This window comes from Cetorhinus maximus, chromosome 21 (genome assembly GCF_964194155.1).
Source record: "Cetorhinus maximus chromosome 21, sCetMax3.hap1.1, whole genome shotgun sequence".
In the NCBI taxonomy this organism is placed as follows: Eukaryota; Metazoa; Chordata; class Chondrichthyes; order Lamniformes; family Cetorhinidae; genus Cetorhinus; species Cetorhinus maximus.
The window spans coordinates 8,731,440-8,749,187 of NC_135899.1; the positions used below are offsets into that span (position 1 = coordinate 8,731,440).

General features: G+C 49.4%; 1 protein-coding gene across 1 annotated transcript in view; it reads right to left on the reverse strand.

Moving 5' to 3' along the window:
* Nucleotides 1-2,228: 2,228 nt before the first annotated feature.
* The window catches only part of LOC144695506 (LIM/homeobox protein Lhx9-like), a 17,238-nt gene continuing 1,718 nt past the window's right edge, over nucleotides 2,229-17,748 (reverse strand). Inside the window, exons 2-5 of the mRNA XM_078566384.1 lie at nucleotides 12,244-12,446; nucleotides 8,254-8,618; nucleotides 5,013-5,206; nucleotides 2,229-2,510 (exon numbers count right to left, since the gene is read on the reverse strand). Coding sequence (XP_078422510.1) covers nucleotides 2,229-2,510; nucleotides 5,013-5,206; nucleotides 8,254-8,618; nucleotides 12,244-12,446 — 1,044 coding nt within the window. The remainder of the gene's footprint in view (nucleotides 2,511-5,012; nucleotides 5,207-8,253; nucleotides 8,619-12,243; nucleotides 12,447-17,748) is intronic.

Below are 17,748 nucleotides of genomic sequence, written 5' to 3' on the forward strand. Positions count from 1 at the left end.
AGCATTCTCATAATCACTCACCAAAATTAGGGCCATGATGAGGAGAAACTCTGTCCAATTCTCAAGCTAGTATCATCTCACTGAACTATAGCTCGCTGTTCTAAAGTGTCTCTCTCTCTCTGTAATGTATCTCGCTATGAGCCCAGTGCATCGTACTGTAGCTCTCTGTAATGAAGGGGCCCTCTCCCTGTGTTGTATCTTGCTAAGATCCCAGTGCATCGTACTATAGGTCTCTCTACTAATGGGGCTCTCTATATATTGTATCTCGCTAAGATTCCAAAGCATCGTACTACAGCTCTCCCTAATCAAGAGGCACTCTCCTTCCCTATAAGGTATCTTATGAAGATGTCAATGCATCTTACAATATTTCTCTATAACGTAATTCACTAAAAGCTCAATAAATTTTACCACAGCTTTTTTTTAATAGAGGGCCTTTCTCACTCTCTATTATCAAATCTCAGTAAGACCCCAATACATCTTTCTACAGCTCCTTCTAATAAGCACACTCTCTCTCTATAATGTTTTATGCTGAAACTCTGGTAAATGTTACTGCAGCTCTCTCTCTAGTAAGAGCTTGGGCACTTTACGATCTATCTCACCATGACCCCAATACACCGTAAGACAGCTCTTCCTAAGAAAGGGATTCTCTATATATAAGCTATCTCACAAAGAGCACAGTATATCTTACTACATGCACCCTTTAATAAGGAGCTCTCTCTCTCTCTAAGCTATCTCATGAAGATTCCAGCATATCTTACTACAGATCCCTTTCATAAGGAGCTCTATCTCTATAAGCTATCTCACTAAGATGGCAATAAGTCATATGACAGCTCTTTCTAATAAAGGGATACTCTCTATCCCTATGACCTACCTCACTAAGACCCCAGTAAATCTTACTACAGTTTTTCTCATTAAGGAGCGCTCACTCTCTCTTTCTATAATGTATCTCACTAAGCTCTCAACACATCATGTGATAGCTCTTTCTAAAAGAGGGGTACTATAACCTTTCTCAGTAAGACCCCAGTAAATCTTACTATGGCTCTCTTTAATAAACCACTCTCTCTCTCTGTCTGTCTGTCTATAAGGTATCTCAGTAAGAGCCACGTATTTCCATAATTCCCTCTAACTTTAGCGTGTTCAATGTTATAACACTGATTTAACACAATTTGCTTATGGCTCTCTTTCTCTCTCACACACACAGAATCTCAAACTATTTCCTTTACAGATCCAGTCACTTTCTAGCAAGGATCTACGGGGAGGATAAACGTTTGATATCGCCAGCTACTCGATACCAAACGCAGTCCGGAAGAGATCGGTGTTGAGCAGAACCAAACTCTGGCGGACAGATTCCCGGAGGTCTTTATGACTTGAACTCCTACCTCGCTCGCTCCAACAGCGTTTCACTCTTGCTCCAGCTCCGATTGTTCTACAGCTAATTTATCAAAACCGTTGAAAGAAAATGAAATGAAACAAATATTTCCTTGTGTGATTCTCCTGTGAGTTCTCTCTTGTCGAGTTGCTCGGTCCTGGAGTTGAATCTTTCATTCCTGGAGACTCCAAGGAAATTGTGGAGGGTTGGTGACCCCTCCCAACAGCAGGCATGTGACTGGCACAGTACCCGGGGGTGGGGGGGCATTGGGACGATCCCTAACTGACCCCAACAGTGTGCGGGGCCAAGGGCAAATCGTTCAGGTAATAGACAAGTGAATGGGAGCCAGAAATCTCAATGGGCCGACAGGGGAGGAGGCTGATTCTTTTATAATCCCACACCCTCCATGGCTGAGACTCCCGGGTTAATGGCACATCAGTCTTCTCGGTGTACCTGACGGGTTTACCTCCCTTCGCGATTGGAGGGTGGGGGCTCCCTGTGTGTTGGCAATTCATTCACCGGCGGGAGGTTTCTGCATTCTGGATCCTGACCCCTTCACTCATAGAATGACGCTGAATTGGGCACGGCACAGAAACAGGCCATTCGGCCCAACTGGCCTTTGCTGGTGTTTGTGCTCCACATGAGCCTCCTCCCACTCCTCTTCATCTCAGCCTATCACCATATCCTTCCATTCCTTTCTCCCTCATGTGCTGACCTAGCTTCCCAATCTTAAATGCGTCAATGTATAACTCCCCCCCAAAAAAAAGCCACTGCCGAGAGCCGCCTCCCGGTGCAGGCTGTGCCAAGATCCCACGGGAGTTCTCTCTATTTGGTGCATTTTGTCCTTGAAAGAGCGCCTTTAGCACAGGTTGGTGCGGTCGATTGTCTGGAGGGAGTCAGGAGGCTCCGCGGGATCGAAGTTCAGGAAGATGGGTGCCATCGTAGGCCTGGTTGGTTGGGGGCAGGGTGCCATGCCACTGGGGGTGGAGAAGAGGGGGCTCGGGGGCCCCAGGGGTCCCGCGGTGTGCTGGGCCGCCGGGGAGTGAGGCAGCTCATGAGGATCCGACACATTGTCGCTGTCTGTGTTCTCCTCCTGCAGGAGGCTCTTCCGCAGCTTAGCCCGAGCGTTCTGAAACCAAACCTACAAACAGTTAAAAGGGGACAAATAAACATCTACCCATTGGGCAGGAACAATCCACTTTACACCCCCTTCCCTCCCCCCACCACCAGCTCCCTCCCACCTTTACATTCTGACACTGGTCACTGGGCAGCGCTCTTGCCTCCCAGTCGGAAAGGTCACTGGTTCAAGTCCCTCTCCAGGACCTCAGCACATCACTGAAGGTCGACACTCCCGGTGCAGCACCAAGAGAGTGCTGCACTGTCAGAGGTGCCGCCTTTCAGATGAGCCATTAAACCAAGGGGCCCGCTGCCCTCTCAGCTGGATGTAAAAGACACTCTTTCAAAGATCGGGGGAGTCCTCCTCAATATCCCAGTCAGTATTTGTCCCTCCATCAACATCGCTAAAAATAAAGACCTCATCTGCTCGTTGTCTCACTTGATGTTTGTGGGATCTTGCTGTGCGTGGATTTGGTGTCCCTTTCCAAAGTGACTATGCTTCAAAAGGTACTTCATTGGCTCTAAAGTGTTTTGGGATGTCCCAAGGTCATGAAAGGTGCTGTAGATCTGCCCCACCCTTGAGTATATTCAAGGCTGGGTTTGCCTGAAGGGCATTAGTCGATCCATTTGCATCAATCGATCTCAGATCTGAAATGATTAATTGAGCAAGTGTCTACTGCTGTCTGTGGGAGAGAGTCCCACAACCCAACCACTCCCCAGGCGAAGAAGCCTTTCTGAACTTCTTTTCTGAATGACCTTTCTCTAATTTTAAGCTGTCCTGGGCTTGCCCCAATCATCCCCCCCACCCCACACCACCAGCCTCCCCGACCCCCACAACCCCCACACCCCGACCCCGCACCCCTCCCCACCCCCCAAACACTCACACGCACACCCTGCATCCCCCCAGCCCCACAATCCCCACACCCCCACCTCCCAACCCCCACCATGCACCCCCACACCCCCACCTCCCAACCCCAACCCTGCACCCCCACAATTGCACACCCCCACCCTGCACCCCCCAGCCCCACACCCCCACCTCCCAACCCCCACCCTGCACCCCCACACCCCCACCTCCCACGCTGCACCCCCACACCCCCCATACCCCACCTCCAAAACCCCCACCCTGCACTCCCACACACCCCACACCCCCACCTCCCAACCCCCACCCTGCACCCCCACCCCCCCACCTCCACCTCCCAACACCCACCCTGCACCCCCACACCCCCCACACCCCACCTCCAGAACCCCCACCCTGCACCCCCACACACCCCACACCCCCACCTCCCAACCCCCACCCTGCACCCCTAACCCCCCACCTCCACCTCCCAACACCCACCCTGAACCCCCAACCCCCCACCCCGCACCCCCCCCAATCCCACACCCCCACCCCCCAACTCCCACCCTGCACCCCCACCCCCACCACACCTGCACACCCCCACCCTGCACCCACCCCCTCACATCCCCACACCCCCACCCCGTCCCTGCAGGTGTGGGAATCGTTTCCTGATCAAATTCTCTTGGTTATTACATTTAGCCTTTGCTGGGGTTAGGATTCGAACTCAGGACCCTGCCTTGTTGTAAAAGACCATAAGACATTGGAGCAGGAGTAGACCATTCAGCCCATTGAGTCTGCTCCAACATTCAAAAAGATCAAGCTTGATTATAAACCTCAACCCCACTTTCCCTACTGGTCCCCATATCCCTTCATTTCCTGAGAGACCAAAAATCCATCTGACCCAGTCTTAAATATATTCAACGATGGAGCATCCACAACCCTCTAGGGTAGAGAATTCCAAATATTCACAGCCTTTTGAGTGAAGAAAGTTCTCCTCATCTCAATCTTTAATGTTAAGCCCTTTATCCTGAGGCTTTGCCCCCGTGTTTTAGATTCCCTGAACAGTAGAAACAATCTCTCAGCGTCCACTCTGTTGAGCATCTTCAGAATTTTCTATGTTTCAGTGAGATCTCCTCTCATTTTTCTTAACTCCAGTGAATATAAGCCCCAATTTATTCAGCCTCTCATCATAGGAGAATGTCAATATCTTATTTGTATATTTTTGAGGTTTAATGGCAATTACATTGTTAAACAGGTGATGGGTTACCTGTGCACCTATAAATGGGGATAGCTGGGACACAGGGCAGGGGGCTGCGTTGGAATAGTGTCTACTGTGAATTAAGTCAATTAAAGCTCTCCAACATAGAAAGCTGCTGTGCCTTAGTTTTAGCTTCACCAACCAGCGTGGATCCCAGGGACCAATCTAGTGAACCTTTGCTGTACCACCTCCAATGTGAGCATATCCCTTCTTAAATGTGGAGACCAAATCTACACACAATATTCCAGATGCGTTCTCACCAAAACTCTGTACAACTGTATAAGACTTCTTTATTCTTCGACTCCAATCCCCTTGCAATAAAGGCCAACCTGCCATTTACCTGGTGATCACTTGCTGTATCCTTAAGCTAACTTTCTGTCTTATTTTAACCAGTACCTGGGGGTGGGTGACTGGAGCTTGTGAGCTGTTCTCACCTGGAGGACTCGTTTGGGAAGGCCGGTCTTCTTGGAGAGCTGCTCCCAGTCCTTCCCATCTGGGTTGTGTTTGACTGCAAAGTAAGACTCCATGGTGCGGAGTTGGTGGTGCTTGAAGCAGGTACGGATTCGTTTTGCCTTCTGTTGGGCACAGTAGCGGGGCTCCTCCAGAGGCTGTTCCCCCTCGGGACAGACTGAAACCAGAACACGGAAACAACACTTCACACGGAATCACAAAACCCACACGGGAAGGAGCAGGAGGAGGCCAATCTGCCCCTCCAACTTCTACCACCATTCAATGAAAGCATGATGGGTCTGAATCTTAACTCTACCCACCCACTTTGGCTCCATCTCCTATATATCCTTATCCAGAAAAAACTATCAATCTCAGATTTAAAATTATTCATTTTGCTCGTACCCATTGCTGTTTATGGGACAGTTTCACACTTCCACCACTCTTTGTGTGAAGAAGTGTTTCCTAACTTCTCTCAGATGGCCTGCCTGATTTTTAGGTTATGTCCCCGTGTCCTAGACTCTGACACCAACAAAAAGGTTTTATTTTTTATCCCATTAGTAAAATAACACAATCAAATTCCCCCCTTAACCTTACATACTCCAGGCTAAAAACTCTTTCTATGTTCTCCACTTGCCTGGATGAATGCTTCTCCAACAACACTCAAGAAGCTTGACACCATCCAAGACAAAACTTAATTGGCACCCCATCCACATTCACTCCCTCCACCACCAACACACAGTGGCACCAGCGTGTACCATCTACAAGATACACTGCCGCAACTCACCAAGGCTCCTTAGGCAGCACCTTCCAAACTCATGACCTCTACCATCTAGAAAGACAAGGGCAGCAGATAGATGGGAACACCACCACCTGGAAGTTCCCCTCCAAGCCAATTACCATCCCGACTTGGAAATATATCACCGTTCCTTCACTGTCACTGGGTCAAAATCCTGGAACTCCCTCTCTTACAGCACTGTGGGTGTACCTACACCACAGGGGCCACAGCGGTTCAAGAAGGCAGCTCACCGCTACCTTCTTAAGGGCAATTAGAGATGGGCAATTAATGCTGGCCCAGCCAGCGATGTCCTCATCCTATGAATGAATAAAAAAAATACAAGCCTAGTTTATGTAATCTCTCCTCATAATGTAACCTTTGGGGCCCTGGTAAGCTGCTGCTGAATCTGCGCTCTCCTCCCAATGTTAACATACCTTTTCCAAAGGGTGATACAGGGGTGTGAAGCAGTAGGGTGGGGGAGGAAGGTTTTCAGGAGATGGGGGTGGGGTGGGGCAAGAGAAGGTGCAGTACCATGTGGGCCATCCATCATGCAGCCACCCAATATCAGGTGGGCATCACTGGTAAGGCCAACACATGTTGCCCATCCTCAGTTACCCAGAGCATGTTGGTGAGTCTTCTTGATCCTGTATGGAGATTTGATACAATCCCATGGCTTCCTGGACGATGTCAGAGGGCAAAAGAGTCAACCACTATGGGGTATGGGACAAAAGTCACATATATAGTCCAAACTGGGTAAGGAGGGGCACATTTCCCTCTGTAAAGGGCATTACTGAGACTGGAGTCACATATAAACCAGACTGGGTAAGGAGGGGCACATTTCCCTCTGTAAAGGGCATTACTGAGACTGGAATCACACATAGACCAGACCGGGTAAAGAGGGCACATTTCCCACTGCAAAAGAACACAGGACATACAGTACAGAAATAGGCCATTCAACCCAACCAGTTGATGCTGGTGTTTATGTTCCACTCGCATCTCCTATCTTTTCTGATCTAAATCTATCATTGTTACCATCTGTTCCCTTCTCCCTCATCTGCTTGTCTAGCTTCCCTTTAAATACTGTTCACTCCCTGTGGTAGCGAGTTCCTTATTCTCACCGCTCTCTTGGTAAAGAAGGTCCTTCTGAATTCCCTATTGGATTTCTTGTTGACTATCTTATATTGATGGCCGCTCGTTATTCTCTTCCCTACAAGAGGAGTCGGCGTGAGGGGGAGGGGGGGGAGGGCGCGGGTGGCGTATGTTAAAAGTTTGCATCATTTTCAAGATCTCTATTAGGTCCCACCTTGGCCGCCTTTTCCCAAGAGAAAAGAGACCCAGCCTATCAGCTCTTTCATGATGTGTATGTCCAGGTGTTTCTGCTTATCATCCTTGTAAGTCTGCTCTGCACCCTCTCCAGTGCCTCTATATTCTTCCTATAATCTGTTTTATAATATATACTGATGCACTACTCAGTGTGGTCTAACCAAGGTTTCATACAGCTTTAGTGTAACTTCACAATTCTATTCCTCTAGAAATAAAACCTAGTGCTTGGTTTGCTTTTTAACAATCTTGCTGACCTGTGGTGTAGCTTTTGGTGATTATTGTTGTACTCCAGGATCCTTTTGTTTCTCTACTCCACTGATACTTGCACCTTCCAAGGTGTCCTATTCTTCCTGCACAATGTACTGCCTCACATTTTCCTGTGTTCAACTTCATTTGCTGATTATTTACCCATGCAGCTCGTTTATTAATGTTCTCTTGTAAATTGTTGCAATTCTCCTCAGTGTTCACTATCCCTTGTCCCCTCCCTCCCAATCTTCTACCAATTTGGTGTCCTCTGCAAATTTGTTTCTCATTCCAAAGTCCAAACCTTTAACATAAATTGTGACCAACAGTTGCTCTGATCCTTCTTCTGCCATTCTGGATAACTCCCCTTTACTCCCACTCTCTGCTTTCTGTCTTGAAGCCAACTGGCCATTCATTCTGCCTCTTGTCCCCTGACTCCGCGTTCTCTGATCTTAACAGCCTATTATGGGGCATCTTATCAGCAGCCTTCTGAAAATCTAGATAGACTACATCTATTACATTCCCATTGTCTACTCTGTCCGTAACTTCCTCAAAAAATTCAATACAGCTGATCAAGCAAGATATGATCCCTTTTGAAATCCATGCTGACTATTCATCATTATTTTTCTCACTTTTAATAAAGCCTCCATTATTTTTCCTGCAATTGATGTTAAACTGATTGGTCTATAATGTCCTAAACATGTTCTGTCCCCTTTCTTAAATATAGGAATTACACTAACTATCTGCCAGTCCTCTGCCACCACACCTTTTTCTAACAAATATATATAGGGATGCCTCTCCTGTTTCTTCCCTTGATTCTTTTAAAATAGTCAATCACAAAGATGTCCAAGAGCAAGATTATAAGGAACGGCAGTAAAACGCACCTTGATTAAAGTCGTCTCCCTCGGCGTGGAGTTTGGTGCCTCTCCGCTTGCGGGCACTGCCCCTCCGGGTGACCCAGTCACCGTCCCCATGACCCACTGCGACTCCCTCATCGACCCTGAGGGCCAGCTCTGTCAGGCTGTCCGTCAGCCTGGCCTCGTCCTCCTCCCGGCACAGCAGCTCAAAGTGGGCCTGGCAGTACACCAGGCCCTGCCGCGTGCCAAAGAGGTCGCCCGTCATCAGGGCCTCACCACAGATGGCACATGTGAAGCAGCTGACGTGGTAGACTTCCTCCTTGGCCCGCATCACCATCTCTGAGGCCGGGATCCCCAGGTGGCAGCGGGAACACTGCTTCACGCAAAACTTCCTGGTTAAAGGGAAAAGAGTGGAAAGGGGCAGTGTGGATCATGGCTCAATGGGTAGCTGCCTCGCCCCTGAGGCAGGAAGTTGTGGCTACAAATTCCACTTCAGAAACACAATCACAAATTCTAGGCTGGTGCTCCCAGTGCGGTACTGAGGAACTATAACAAACAGCCAGAGGTGCCTCCTTTCAGATGTGACATTAAACTAAGACCCCTTCAGCCATCTCAGGTGGACATAAAAGACTCTACGGCCACTGTTTGGAAGAGGAGCAGAAAGTTTCGCCCTGGCCAATATTTATCCCTCAATCACCATCACAAGAAAAACTGATTGTCTGGTCATTATCTCATTGCTGTTAGAGGAAACTTGCTGTGCATAAATTGGCTGCTCCATTTCCTTGACTACAAGAGGACTTCATGGGCTGAAAAACACTTTTGGTCATAAAAGGTCTGATATGAATGATGGAAAGTCATGGGCAGCAGGTGAACATGTGGAAAATATATGTAATACATGCAATAAGAACCAGAACTTGCATTGACATAGCGCCTGTTAACATAGTAACATGTTCCAAAGAGAGATTATCAAACAGACTTTGACACCGAGTCACATAAGGAGACATGAGGGCAGGTGACCAAAAGCCTGGTCAAAGGGGTAGGTTTTAAAGATCATCTCAAAGGAGTGGGCAGAGAGGTTGGAGAGGTTTAGTACTAACTAATAAAGAGCTGGTGCCAGTAAAAGTGACCCTGAAACTCACCAGGACAACTAGGGATGGCCAAGCAAACCCCCCTCTCCAAATGTTCTGTGCTCGCTGATCAACATTGGCTTCCGAACTCTTGATTCTCATCCTCGAGTTTAAACCGACTTCATGACTTTGTCCCTCCCTATCCCAGTAACCTGCATCAGCTCTACAACCCCCAGACTCTCTCTTACTCTAACTCAAGTCTTTGCTGTATCTCCTGTCCTTGTTAATCCCGTCACTCCAGCATTGGCAACTATGTCTTCAACCGTCTAGACCCTAAGCTCTGAGTATCCTCTGCTAACCCTCTCTGCCTCTACACATTCTACTTTCTCTTCCTTTTAGACCTCCATTGAATCCCAGCGCTTGTAAGTTAGAAATAAACACACTTCAAACTTATTTTTAAATTCATTCATGGGATGTGGGCATCACTGGCTAGGCCAACATTTATTGCCCATCCCAAATTGTCCTTGTTCAGAGGGCATTTAATAGTGAACCACATTGCTGTGGGTCGGGAGTCACATATAGGCCAGACCAGGTAAGGACAGCAGATTTCCTTCCCTAAAGGGCGTTCGTGAACCTGATGGGTTTTGGTTTCATAGTCATCATTAGAGATTGAATTCAAATTCAAACCATCTGCCATGGTGGGATTTGAACACAGGTCCCCAGAGCATTACCCTGGGTCTCTGGATTATTAGTCCAGCAACAATACCACTATGCCATTGCCTCTCCTAAAAGTGACCCTGAAAACTCAAAATGCTGGAGCTTCATCAAGTGGATTTCTTGCCATTCTCCGCATGGCTGGTAGACTGGTAGACTGATACATTGTTACTCAGCACATGACCGCAGTGCAGTAATAAAATGTGGTACCCCAGGATCCATATTCACATAACATACGAATGTATGAATTAGGAGCAGGAGTAGGCCACTCAGCTCCTCGAGCCTGCTCCTCTGTTCAATAAGGTCATGGCTGGTCTGGATGTAACCTCAACTCCACATTCCAACCTACCCCCTTGTTTGTCAAGAATCTACCTGCCTCTGCCTTATAAATATTCAAAGACTCTGCTTTCACTGCTGTTTGAGGAAGAGAGTTCCAAAGGCTCACCAACCTCTGAGAGAAAATATTTCTCCTCAACTCTGTCTTAAATGGGCGACCCCTTATTTATAAACAAAAACCCCTGGTTCTAGATTCTCCCACAAGAGGAAACATCCTCTCCACATCTACCCTATCAAGACACTTCAGGATCTTGAGGTCCATTAATTCCTAGCTCTTTACGAATAATATAACAATAGAGTCACCTTCCTCAATATCTCCTTACATGGCTGGGTGGTAATTTCTCTCTTATATCATTTCAAGAAGTGGCTTTATGGAGTTAAATAAATGCATTTGCCATTGCTGTTGTTGGCTGTTACAGCTGGTCTTAACAAATCAAATTAAAACCACACCCATCCCCCACACTCCTGAATCCTGCCCAACACTTGGTGTCTTGGTCATTGAGTGAATGGGATTAGGATGGGTTAGGGTTTAGGGGTTGTGGACAGGAGGGGGAACATCCTCCTTGTGTTGAACTTCTTATTTTGCGAGCTCTTGTTTGACGGGGGCTTGCCACTAGTGTTTGGTTCAAGCTTTCTATTTCCTGTTTCTCTTACTAATATCTCCCTTCAGGTAATTTGTCTTCTCCCAGGCTGGGATTATGTTAACGGGGTTGGTTCTGGGTTCCACCCAATTGCCCACTCCTTGTATGAGTTTGTTCAGTGTGGGTTCTGGTTGCTGGAGTGTTGCAGGTGGCTTTAGTTTTTGAAGTTGGGGTACCAGGCAAGTTCTAGATTCCTGAGGGTAAAACTAGTTTAGTTTAGGTTCAGGATTAGGATCACAGTTAGGGTTTGTCTTTGATGTGAGGGTATTTGAGGGTTCGGGTTAGCTTGCCTCCATTAGGGTTATGGTTTGGGCAGTTAGAGTTTGGCTACCTGTTGTGTGACCGAGGTAGATGGTGAAGAGTTATTGTTGGGGTTAGAGATAAGGGGGCTGGAATTGAAGTTAGGGCTGAGGGGTGAATAAGGATTGGGGTTGAGTTTAGTTCTGGGTTCAATGTTGGGGCTTATATTGGAGATTCAGGGATTGGGGATTGTGTTGGAGATTTGGGTGTTCGGGATTGCACCAGTGTCAAGTGTTCAGGCTCGGCACTTGTGTTACAGTTTAGTGTTGGGGTTTTTTGGTTGGCATTTGGGGTTTAGTATTGGGGATTTGGGGTTAGAGCTGAGTTTAATGTTGAGGTTTGGATTGGAGTTGGGGTTTCACATTGAAGTTTGGGGTTGGCTTTGAGGCTGATGTTGATGATTTGAGTTGTGGGGTGGGGTTGGCATGAAGCCTTAGCGTTGACTGTTCTGGCTATTGAAGTTGAGCTTTGGGGTTTAGGGTTGGGGATTTGGGGTAGGGTTAGAAGCTGGAATTTGGGGATTTGTGGTTGGTGTTTGGGGTTTAGGGTTGGGGATTTGGGGTAGGGTTGGAAGCTGGAATTTGGGGATTTGTGGTTGGAGTTTGGGGTTTAGGGTTGGGGATTTGGGGTAGGGTTAGAAGCTGGAATTTGGGGATTTGTGGTTGGTGTTTGGGGTTTAGAGTTGGGGATTTGGGGTAGGGTTAGAAGCTGGAATTTGGGGATTTGTGGTTGGTGTTTGGGGTTTAGGGTTGGGGATTTGGGGTAGGGTTAGAAGCTGGAATTTGGGGATTTGTGGTTGGTGTTTGGGGTTTAGGGTTGGGGATTTGGGGTAGGGTTGAGTTAATGTTAAGATTCAGGGTCACTTGCTGCATGACCCAAGGAGACGGTAGGGCAATGACAGTTGAGTATAGGATGGTCTCTCCCACCCTCTGAAAGAGAGACATGGCCCGGCACCTTACCTGTAGTAATCGTCCTTGCAGTAAATGTCGCCATCTTTAGAGAAACATGTGAGCTCTGAGCCCAAGGCTAGGTCACACACACAACACTTCAGGCAGCGGGCGTGCCAGGGCCGATCCACCGCAAACAACACGTAACGGTCATAGATGGGTTCTCCACAGCCAGCACACACCGCAGCCTTGGCACTGAGGTCAAGTCGCAGGCCCTGGGGAGGAAATGGAAGCAGGAGGGAGAGAAAAATAAGCTGACATTGTGAAAGGGGTTTCGGAAACGAGGCTTCATGAAATTGGCCAAGAGCATTTTGAAAGGAAAAGGAACGAGGGTTGAGAGTGAGTGAGGGTGGAGAGAGAGAGGGTGGAGAGTGAGTGAGGGTGGAGAGAGTGAGGGTGGAAAGTGAGTGAGGGTGGAGAGTGAGTGAGGGTGGAGAGTGAGTGAGGGTGGAGAGAGTGAGGGTGGAGAGTGAGGGTGGAGAGTGAGTGAGGGTGGAGAGTGAATGAGGGTGGAGAGAGTGAGGGTGGAGAGTGAGGGTGGAGAGTGAGTGAGGGTGGAGAGTGAGTGAGGGTGGAGAGAGTGAGGGTGGAGAGTGAGGGTGGAGAGTGAGTGAGGGTGGAGAGTGAATGAGGGTGGAGAGAGTGAGGGTGGAGAGTGAGGGTGGAGAGTGAGTGAGGGTGGAGAGTGAGTGAGGGTGGAGAGAGCGAGGGTGGAGAGTGAGGGTGGAGAGTGAGTGAGGGTGGAGAGTGAGTGAGGGTGGAAAGTGAGTGAGGGTGGAGAGTGAGGGTGGAGAGTGAGTGAGGGTGGAGAGTGAGTGAGGGTGGAAAGTGAGTGAGGGTGGAGAGAGTGAGGGTGGAGAGTGAGTGAGGGTGGAGAGTGAGGGTGGAGAGTGAGTGAGGGTGGAGAGTGAATGAGGGTGGAGAGAGTGAGGGTGGAGAGTGAGGGTGGAGAGGGAGTGAGGGTGGAGAGTGAGTGAGGGTGGAGAGAGCGAGGGTGGAGAGTGAGGGTGGAGAGTGAGTGAGGGTGGAGAGTGAGTGAGGGTGGAGAGTGAGTGAGGGTGGAAAGTGAGTGAGGGTGGAGAGAGTGAGGGTGGAGAGTGAGTGAGGGTGGAGAGAGTGAGGGTGGAAAATGAGGGTGGAGAGAGCGAGGGTGGAGAGTGAGTGAGGAAGAGAGAGTCAGGGTGGAGAGACCGAGGGTGGAGAGAGTGAGGGTGGAGAGTGAGTGAGGGTTGAGACTGAGTGAGGGTAGAGATAGCGAGGGTGGAGGGTGAGTGAGGGTGGAGTGTGAGTGAGGTGGAGAGAGTGAGGGTGGAGAGAGTGAGGATGGAGAGAGTGAGGATGGAGAGCGAGGATGGAGAGAGTGAGCAGAGAGTGAGGAATGTGAGGATGGAGAGAGTGAGGATGGAGAGAGTGACGGTGGACTGCGAGTGAGGGTGGAGTATGAGTATAAAGAGAGTGTAGTTGGAGGGAATGAGGATAGAGATAGTGAGGATGGTGAATGAGGATGAAAAGAGTGAGGGTGGAGAGTAAGGAAGGAGAGAGCGAGGATGGAGAGTCAGGATGGAGAGAGTGGGGATAGAGAGAATGAGGATAGAGAATGTGAGGATAGAGAGAGTGAGGGTGGAGAGGTTGAGGATACAGAGGGAGAGGAATGAGAGTGTGAGGATGGAGAGAGTGTGGATGGAGAGAGTGAGGGTGGAGAGTGAGGGTGGGGAGTAAGGGTAGAGAGTGAGCGGAGATGAGAATGGAGAGAGAGTGAGGATGGAGAGAGTGAGGGTGGAGAGGGAGGATGGAGAGAGTGAGCAGAGAGTTAGGATAGTTATGATGGAGAGAGGGAAGTTGGAGAGAGTGAGGATGCAGAGAGTGAAGATGGAGAGTGAGGATGGAGAGAGTGAGGATGGAGAGAATGCGGTCGACAGTGAGGATTGAGAAAGTAAGGGTGGAGAGCGAGGATAGAGAGTAAGGATGGAGAGAATGAGGATGGAGAGAGTGAGGATGGAGAGAGTGAGCAGAGAGTGAGGAGAGTGAGAATAGAGAGAGTGAGGATGGAGAGACCGAACGGAGAGTGAGGAGAGTGAGAATGGAGAGAGTGAGGATGGAGAGAGTGAGTGGAGAGTGAGGAGAGTGAGAATGGAGAGATTGAGGATAGAGAGAGTGAGCGGAGAGTGAGGATGGAGGGAGTGAAGTTGGAAAGTGTGAGGGTTGAGAGTGAGAATGGAGAGAGTGAGCAGAGAGTGAGGAGATCTATGATGGAGAGAGGGAAGGTGGAGAGAGTGAGGATGAAGAGAGTGAAGGATAGAGAGTAAGGGTGGAGAGTGAGCGGAGAGTGAAAATGGAGAGAGAGTGAGGATGGAGAGAGTGAGGGTGGAGCGGGTGAGCGGAGAGTGAGCAGAGAGAGGGTGGAGAATGGAAAGAGTGAGGATAAAGATAGTGAAGGTGGAGCGTGAGGATAGAGAGAGTGAGGGTGGAGAGTGAGACGGAGAGTGAGGATGGAGAGAGTGAGGATGGAGAGAGTGAGAATGGAGAGTGAGGATGGAGAGAGTGAGGATGGAGAGAATGAGGATGGAGAGTGAGGATGGAGAGTGAGGATGGAGAGAGTGAGGATGGAGAGAGTGAGGCTAGAGAGTGAGGATGGAGAGAGTGAGGATGGAGAGAGTGAGGATGGAGAGTGAGGATGGAGAGAGTGAGGATGGAGAGTGAGGATGGTTAGAATGAGGATGGAGAGTGAGGATGGAGAGAGTGAGGATGGAGAGAGTGAGGATGGAGAGTGACGATGGAGAGTGAGGATGGAGAGTGAGGATGGAGAGAGTGAGGATGGAGAGTGAGGATGGATAGAATGAGGATGGAGAGTGAGGATGGAGAGAGTGAGGATGGAGAGTGAGGATGGAGAGTGAGGATGGAGAGAGTGAGGATGGAGAGAGTGAGGATAGAGAGTGAGGATAGCGAGTGAGGATGGAGAGAGTGAGGATGGAGAGAGTGAGGATGGAGAGTGAGGATGGATAGAATGAGGATGGAGAGTGAGGATGGAGAGAGTGAGGATGGAGAGCGAGGATGGAGAGTGAGGATGGAGAGAGTGAGGATGGAGAGAGTGAGGATAGAGAGTGAGGAAGGAGAGAGTGAGGATGGAGAGAGTGAGGATGGAGAGAGTGAGGATGGAGAGAGTGAGGATGGAGAGAGTGAGGATGGAGAGACTGAGGATGGAGAGCGAGGATGGAGAGAGTGAGGATGGAGAGCGAGGATGGAGAGAGTGAGCGGGGAGTGAGGAGAGGGAGGATGGAGAGAGTGAGGATGGAGAGAATGAGGATGGAGAGCGAGGATGCAGAGAGTGAGGATGGAGAGTGAGGATGGAGAGTGAGGATGGAGAGAGTGAGGATGGAGAGTGAGGATGGAGAGAGTGAGGATGGAGAATGAGGATGGAGAGTGAGGATGGAGAGAGTGAGGATGGAGAAAGAGGATGGAGAGTGAGGATGGAGAGAGTGAGGATGGAGAGAGTGAGGATAGAGAGTGAGGATAAGGAGAATGAGGATGGAGAAGGGGGATGGAGAGAGTGAGGATGGAGAGAGTGAGGATGGAGAGAATGAGGATGGAGAGTGAGGATGGAGAGTGAGGATGGAGAGAGTGAGGATGTAGAGAATGAGGATGGAGAGAGTGAGGATGGAGAGAGTGAGGATGGAGAGTGAGCATGGATAGAATGAGGATGGAGAGTGAGGATGGAGAGAGTGAGGATGGAGAGAGTGAGGATGGAGAGTGAGGATGGAGAGAATGACGATGGAGAGTGAGGATGGAGAGTGAGGATGGAGAGAGTGAGGAGGGAGAGTGCGGATGGATAGAATGAGGATGGAGAGTGAGGATGGAGAGAGTGAGGATGGAGAGAGTGAGGATGGAGAGTGAGGATGGAGAGAATGAGGATGGAGAGTGAGGATGGAGAGTGAGGATGGAGAGAGTGAGAATGGAGAGAGTGAGGATAGAGAGTGAGGATGGAGAGAGTGAGGATATAGAGAGTGAGGATGGAGAGCGAGGATGGAGAGAGTGAGCAGGGAGTGAGGAGAGTGAGGACGGAGAGAGTGAGGATGGAGAGAATGAGGATGGAGAGCGAGGATGGAGAGAGTGAGGATGGAAAGTGAGGATGGAGAGAATGAGGATGGAGAATGAGGATGGAGAGAGTGAGGATGGAGAGAGTGAGGATGGAGAGTGCGGATGGAGAGAGTGAGGATGGAGAATGAGGATGGAGAGTGAGGATGGAGAGTGAGGATGGAGAAAGAGGATGGAGAGTGAGGATGGAGAGAGTGAGGATGGAGAGAGTGAGGATAGAGAGTGAGGATGGAGAGAATGAGGATGGAGAAGGAGGATAGAGAGTGAGGATGGAGAGAGTGAGGATGTAGAGAATGAGGATGGAGAGAGTGAGGATGGAGAGAGTGAGGATGGAGAGTGAGGAGGGATAGAATGAGGATGGAGAGTGAGGATGGAGAGATTGAGGATGGAGAGAGTGAGGATGGAGAGGAGGATGGAGTGAATGGACGTGGAGAGTGAGGATGGAGAAGGAGAGAGAAGGAGGGAGAGTGCGGATGGATAGAATGAGGATGGAGAGTGAGGATGGAGAGAGGTGAGGATGGAGAGTGAGGATGGAGAGTGTGGATGGAGAGGAGTGAGGAAATGAGGATGGAGAGTGAGGATAGAGAGTGAGGATGGAGAGAGTGAGGATGGAGAGAGTGAGGAGAGTGAGAATGGAGAGAGTGAGGATGGAGAGAGTGAGTGGAGAGTGAGGAGAGTGAGAATGGAGTGAGTGAGGTTGGAAAGTGTGAGAGTTGAGAGTGAGAATGGAGAGAGTGAGCGGAGAGTGAGAAGATCTATGATGGAGAGAGGGAAGGGTGGAGAGAGTGAGGATGGAGAGTGAGGATGGAGATTGAGGATGGAGAGAGTGAGGATGGAGAATGAGGATGGAGAGTGAGGATGGAGAGAGTGAGGATGGCGAGATTGAGGATAGAGAGTGAAGATGGAGAGAGTGAGGATGGAGAGAATGAGGATGGAGAGAGTGAGGATGGAGAGAGTGAGGATGGAGAGTGAGGATGGATAGAATGAGGATGGAGAGTGAGGATGGAGAGAGTGAGGATGGAGAGAGTGAGGATGGAGAGTGAGGATGGAGAGAATGACGATGGAGAGTGAGGATGGAGAGTGAGGATGGAGAGAGTGAGGAGGGAGAGTGCGGATGGATAGAATGAGGATGGAGAGTGAGGATGGAGAGAGTGAGGATGGAGAGTGAGGATGGAGAGTGAGGATGGAGAGAGTGAGGATGGAGAGAATGCGGTCGACAGTGAGGATAGAGAGAGTAAGTGTGGAAGCGATGGTGGAGAGTAAGGATGGAGAGAATGAGGATGGAGAGAGTGAAGATAGAGAGAACGAACGGAGAGTGAGGAGAGTGAGAATGGAGAGAGTGAGGATGGTGAGAGTGAGGATGGGAGAGAGTGAGGATGGAGAGAGTGAGGATGGAGAGAATGAGGACAGAGAGAGTGAAGGTGG